Here is a 6,837-nt window from a genome sequence, read left to right on the forward strand (position 1 = left end):
TGCAATACAAACCCATGAACAAACTCTTAAGCTTGCTGAAGCTTCAGTAGCTTTATTCACACAATAAAGTATTTAATTGAGGCAGTTGTAATACTCGTTTCTGTCAGCTGCGCTCTGGCTCCACCTGGTGGCTATAATAATTAAATGCACATGTTCACATGCATTCCTCACAATAGTAACTACGTTCATAAAATAAGCCAGCCTTCATTATAGCACCATGGTATATAGGCAAATACAGTTTTCAAGTTCAGTGGTTATAATATCCCGTAACATGTAGCTTAAGCCTATTTGTTCAATAGTGTGTAGTTAACAAAATATCCACTGTGCTCATTAGCTGAACATTATCACATTGATTTGGACCACCTGATTGGTGTTTTGCTGACATGGATCAGGCACTTCTGGCTCAGAATGTTTTTTTCCATGGTTAAACTACTAGCCTACATAAGAAATGTATTTCAAAGAATAAAAAAATGTTATTGTTGTGTGTGGGTGAGGGCTGATTTAAGCAATCCATTTGGCCTGAATCCAAACAAATTGGAGCTGGGTGTGACTGCACACCTGATTAGTCATCTCCCCACACACTCAGGAGAGCATCTGTCATGACAGCATTTACATCTGCTCTGGCTTGTACCATCTTGCCCTCTACAATAAATGTATTTGGACAATCCAAATGATGTTATCAATTTATGACACCATCATTATGATGCCACAGAGAAAGCATGCCATCATGAGCCCCTGTCTTGTTTCGGAATATCACTGTGCTATTCTGTAACTTGATTTGTTAGCGCCACACAGACTATATATGTGGACATTTAAAATCCAGTGTGGTTCCCTGTGTGTTCAATTTGGGGTTGGAAAACCTGAACATGGTAGATTAGATTTTCTGTTCATCATCTGTTGAACAGGTTTGCTGAATATTTGATGTAGAACTGCTGATTGTAGGCCATGTAGCATTGTTTACTCGGTAACTGGGTTAACTTAAATGATTAAAAAAATATATACTATAAACATTTTGGAATACTGGATATTGACATCAATTATAAACAATTGCTAAACATGACATTAATTGTATTTCAGCTCATTTATTTTGCAAGTGTTGTCCTAAACCTTTACAACATTTGTAAAAAGAATATAAAAATACTAGGCTCATCGGGTAAGAGCCTATATTTACCACATAAATAAGGCTATATAGTCCTCCCTGCAGCTGACCCGGGTTCGAAGTGTTTTGCTATATGGCATACTGTACTCTCTCTCTCACTATCACTATCAGACATAAAGTAGAAAAGCAAAATAATCATTTACAATAAAATAGAAATTGCAAATCTTTGCCGTCATGCAGAAACCTGATATTTCCTAATTAAATGTGTATGTTTTTCATAAATTCCCTACTTCGTCATACTGTCACACAAAAGTAACACAAATAGCCTTAGCTTAAAATGTGTTGCGTTGCGACGTGACACGTTGTGAGCTTGTAGATTGGCTATATTTACTATTTGTGATTTTTTTAAAGTTAAAGTGAAACTGGTTAAGTGTGTCTGTGGATTTTATGAATATTAACCAAAGAAAACAAGATCTTGTGATTAAATGATAACTGCGGTGGATCCATCGGAATACAGTTCTTTTTTTCCAGTTCCTGAAAAGCTCACACTTTTGGTTTAAATACATTTACAGTGCCTCTTTTCTTTTTTTGGCAACCGAAACTGCTGCGTGTTTTATCACCAGTTAATGATAGCTCTCACACGACCCCATAACTTGGTCATCCACAGGTTCACCCCCAGATCCGTCATGTACTGAATCTCCGGGGTCAGCATCTTACGGCACAACGTCCTGTGGGCCTCATCCACGCTCGCCTTGAGGTTGTACCCCATGATGGTCTTTTCTCCGATGGGTTGCCACGGCTGCATGGCGGCCTCGTGAATACTACCGGTGTCCACGGCGTGGCCCTCTTCGATGCAGAGGGCCGCCATCTCCGCGTTCCTCCTCCTGAGCTCTGCCACGTCCTGCGCCATGCGCCTCTCTCCGTATCCTTCCACTTTCTTCCAGAAGGTGGCGTTGAAACGCTGGTACAGCCTCCAGTCGATCGCGTTCCACTCGAGAGCTTTTGCCCTCTGCGCCGTGGTCAGTTTGGATATGGTAGACTCGGCGCGGGCGTTGAGTTTAAAAAAGAGCACGTCCTCCATATCCCAGCAGAGGGCGTCCTTGAGTAGGATGAGTGATTCGTCAAAGTGTTCCACCAGCATGACCAGTTGGAAACGGTCAGCGATGGACCTGATGCCTTCCTCCACCCTCGGGTCGTCCGGCTGCAGGGTGTTGTCCTGCCCGAAGTCGAAGAACAGCAGATTCTTCAGGTAGAACGAGTTGTAGCCGTCGGGTTTGAAGTAGTGCTGCGGGTCCCGTAGGAATTCGGCCATCCTGTCCTCGCCGGGTATCGCCCAGGTCAGCGGCACCACGTGGCCAAAGTAGTGGAAGGAGGATTCAAACAGCTCGGCGGGGTCTCGCAGAACGGTGAAGTAGGAGGTGTCCGCGGGCAGAACCGTGGCCACCTCGGGTGCGTTGAAGCGCATGTGATTACACATGATGTTGAAGCACATTCCGGGTCTGTAGTCTTTAACCTTGGAGCGCTAGAAAGGAGACAGTGTTATACCAGTTAACTAAAACTGAATAAATTAAACAAAAATGTACAAAACATTTTAGTTAAAGCGGCACCATGTCACTTTTTTTTTATGAATAAAAATGTATTTTGTCCAATCTATGGTATGGTAGAGTATGTTAATACCATACATACAGTATAACTTATACAATTGGGGTGGTTGTATTTTGTCTCCCTGCTCTTCTATTGAGACATTTAGATCCAGTGCGTGAGACATGACCTTTGACACAATCTTTTTTTTGGGTTTGATTCAATTTATCCCCTGAGCAAGCAGGCAGACTCTATTAGCTCAAAGGTTAAAATGTCAGCGCTTGTGCAGAGACAGGTTCAAATCCGGGGTAGAGGAAAGTTACATAGTGCAGCTTTAAAGGTAGGGTAAGTGATTTGCTTTGGTTAAAATAAGTGTTAAATAGCTCTATATTCTGATAGTACTCATTTGCTATAGAGTGTTTGTTCAGTAACAGGAGTCTCCTTGTCTCTCCACCTCTTTATTAAACAGAAAATGCGTTTTAGTTTCAGTTTCAGTTTCATTTCCAATTTTATCCAACCAGGACAGAGAACTCAATCAGGATATAGATTAAACAAGTGAAATTGGAAGTGATGACACTCAGAAATGAGCAGACAATTGGAACTGGAACACTATACAAACCAGACACCTACCAGAACATGTATTTTCTGTTTATTAAAGAGCTGGAGAGACAGGGAGACATCTGTTACTGAAAAAAAACACTATAGCAATGATTACTATCTGAATATAGTGTTTTAACCTTTTAACAAAATACTTCCTGTTTTAACCAAAACATATCACTTACCTTACCTTTAACTGAAATAAAAACGATAACTAACTGAAACTGCATTATCTGCTTGCAACAGATAATGTCCATAGTTTTAGTAAGAAAAAAAAGGTTTTGAGCTTGTAGATCTGCTATTTTGTTTTACTGTTTTTAAATACCCTGTATTACAATAAACTAAAACTCACTCTAAAACTAGGCCTTAAAAAAATAAATAATAATAAACTAGCAAATCTTTACAAACCAATTAAAACTCACTGACATTTTTTATCATGACTAGAAAAAGTGCTCCTCGGAGCACAGGTCTCCGCCAGGTCAGGTAGGATAGTGTGGGGCAGCAATGTTTGGAATTCGCCAATCTGGCTGGATGTGAAAAATCATGCGGATCGGACAGATCCGTCTTGATCAGTTGACTATAGAGATCATGTGTACCGATTTGTGTGATGTTTGGATAAAATCTGAAGGAGTAATATTAAAAAATGAGTTTTATATAAATTTCACGGAAATTGCAAGCTGTGTTCATGATTTGAGGCATTTTGTTCAAAACGGAGCACTCCTGCAAACTTCAGGATGGAATATGAAGAATCTGAAAGACCCTTTTCGTGTAATGACTATAGAGATACTGTGTACCGATTTGCGTGACGTTTGGGCAAAATCTGTAGGAGTACTGTCAAAACATGTGTTTTGCAAAAAGCGGCCTCCTGGTGGCGCTATAACAGGCCCATGTGAAAAATCTGGGGCAACGGTTCTGAATTGGCATCCAGGGAGTGTGTGTGCACAGTTTCGCTGCGATCAAGCCAACGGTGCCGGAGATGACCTGTTCACAGACGGACACACACACGGACGGACACACACACACACACACACACACACACACACACACACACACACACACACACACACACACACACACACACACACACACACACACACACACACACACACACACACACACACACACACACACGGACGGACGGACGGACGGACGGACAGGGTGCAAAACATACTCTCTCGCCATGCCTTTCGGCCTGGCGGAGACAACTATAATAACCTGGAAAGGAGACGGGTACGAGAAGTCATTCCTGCCGTTGGGGAAAGCAAATCTAAGCCGGTGTTTCTCTCCGAAGCGGAACAGGATGTTGAGGATGGTGCTGCTGGCGGTCTTGTGGGTTTTCATGAACATGAGGTCTGTTTTAGGAGTACAGAGTCCAGTGCTGCCAACCATGGGCTGGGAGCCGTTTGCAGTCGGCCGGCTGTGAGCACAAGAATGAGGCACCGGAAAACTATAAATAAAGAATTCAGAATGGTCAAATCATGAAATTACAACATAAGTAAACAGCATCATCAGAAAAGTAGAATCTAAGCAGTCTTGTGTGGAAAAAATGGCTACAAGTTCGAAACGTGTCGCTGCGCGTCACGTTTCGAGCTTGTAGATCTGCTACTTTTGATACTTTTGTGTGACACTATAGTATCAAGTAGGGCATTCATTTATGAAAAGACACAAAAAATGTACAATATGGATATAAGAGGTTTCTGCCCGACAGCAACAATATATATTGTATATTTGAAAGACACCAGTCAACACTGAAGACATAATTAGGGCTGAAATTGTGTTAATCCTGGACAGTTAGGTTTTTTTTTTGGGGTATGAGTCGAACTGGATTACCAGCCTAGGTGCCCAGACGGTTACGCCAACCGTCCGGGCCCTGGACAGTTAGTTTGATGGTAATGTTGTAACTGCATAATGCAGTGGTTCTCAAACTTTTTCATGTCAAGGACCCCCAAATTGACACTTATTAGCCCGTGGACCCCCATTTGAAAATATGTGGTTTTTACGGCCCTAGCAGTGATTTTCAACCATTTTAATTTCAAGGACCCCCAGTTTGACACGCATTAGGCTATGGACCCCATTTAATGGCATTTCTATCTCTGGGACCCAAATTTCATTTGTAAAATCAATGCTAATTTAGGTTTTAAATTAAGAGAGTGTACAAACTCAGAGAGTTTGGACCCGTTAGGGTCCATTTGGTTCCATTTGTACACTCTCAGAGTTATAGACCCAGAAGAGTCCATTTGGTTCCTAACTACCTTTTAGCTACTACTCATTTAGCTGGGGACCCCCTGGAACTCCCCGGGCCCCACTTCGAGAACCAATGGTATAATGAATGAGTCTTACTCAGGCTCGGTGAAGTGGATGTTGGGACTGGAGAGGCAGTAGAACAGGATCATAGTGATGAAGAGCCCAGCCACCAGCATGCGTTTACACGCAGGCCTCCACTGTTTGCCTTCATTGCCAGCCATGGTTCCAGAGCATTGTCCACCACACCATAACCTGTGGACAGCCACAAGAGGAAGAGGAAGAATGCATTTGTTTGCCGTTCTTATTATAACATGAAGTGGAGGATAAACAACAAACATCCTCATGTCGACTCATGATGTTGGCCAGTCTAGTCAACAAACCAAAAAAAGACACTGTTTCCCAAACAGTGGGTCGGGACCCATGTTTGGGTCGCGAGTAAATCTCACCCTTTGTTTTCTTTAAAAATAAATATATATACTATTTAAACAGATTTGTAAAAGTAAAAAAATATAAATAAATCACAACTTTTCATCAAATAAAAACGACTATTAAAAACAACCTTACATCAAACAATTACAAATAAATGTCAAAAGTATTTCATAAATAAAATAAAAATACAAAAAGTAGTGAAGTCTGCTATTTTCACTAGTTTGGGTCCCGGGCAAATGTCTAATCTCTCTCTTGGGTCTTGAGCTAAAACGTTTGGGAACCACTGGTGTAATATCACTGATGTACTCTATTCAGCAGTGACACTGTAGGGTGTGGTTGCTGTACTGTTTTTGACTCTGCAACAATATCTGTGTATTTCTGTGATGTCAACCTTTTGCATGTATTTTTTGCTTGCGTGCCTTATAGTCTAGGGTTGGATTCTGTAATTTGTGATGTTTATTCTTCTATCTATATTCTGTACCCCACAGTACTTCTCTGTACTTCTCTGTGCAACATAGTGGAGTATGTTGACAGTTTTAGTGACAACACCTACTCCCTTTTCAGTTTTTAGATACACCATACAGCAAAGGGTTAATTCTAGCCTGATGTTGGTTCCACTGGCAATAAACTGTCTCTTTTATAGTTTTATAGCCAACCACGGCAGAGAAACCACCCATGGACTCTAACCTCTCCTCTGCCTCAGTTAGCAGTCAAACACAGACACAGACACAGACACTCACACTCACACACACACGCACACGTACGCACACACGCACACACGCACACGCACGCACGCACGCACGCACGCACGCACGCACGCACGCACGCACGCACGCACGCACGCACGCACGCACGCACGCACGCACGCACGCACGCACGCACGCACG

At 42.2% G+C, this 6,837-nt stretch overlaps 1 protein-coding gene across 1 annotated transcript; it reads right to left on the reverse strand.

Moving 5' to 3' along the window:
- Positions 1-1,546: 1,546 nt before the first annotated feature.
- On the reverse strand, positions 1,547-4,720 carry LOC308098897 (galactosylceramide sulfotransferase-like). Its single transcript, XM_080447361.1, has 2 exons — positions 4,493-4,720; positions 1,547-2,621 (listed from the first exon to the last, which is right to left on the reverse strand). Exons 1-2 carry the CDS (start codon positions 4,664-4,666, stop codon positions 1,716-1,718), a joined length of 1,080 nt encoding a protein of 359 aa, XP_080303487.1. The 5' UTR covers positions 4,667-4,720; the 3' UTR covers positions 1,547-1,715.
- Between the last annotated feature and the right edge of the window lie 2,117 nt (positions 4,721-6,837).

The sequence above is a fragment of the Gymnoscopelus braueri genome (assembly GCF_963280865.1).
Source record: "Gymnoscopelus braueri genome assembly, chromosome: 2".
NCBI lineage: Eukaryota > Metazoa > Chordata > Actinopteri > Myctophiformes > Myctophidae > Gymnoscopelus > Gymnoscopelus braueri.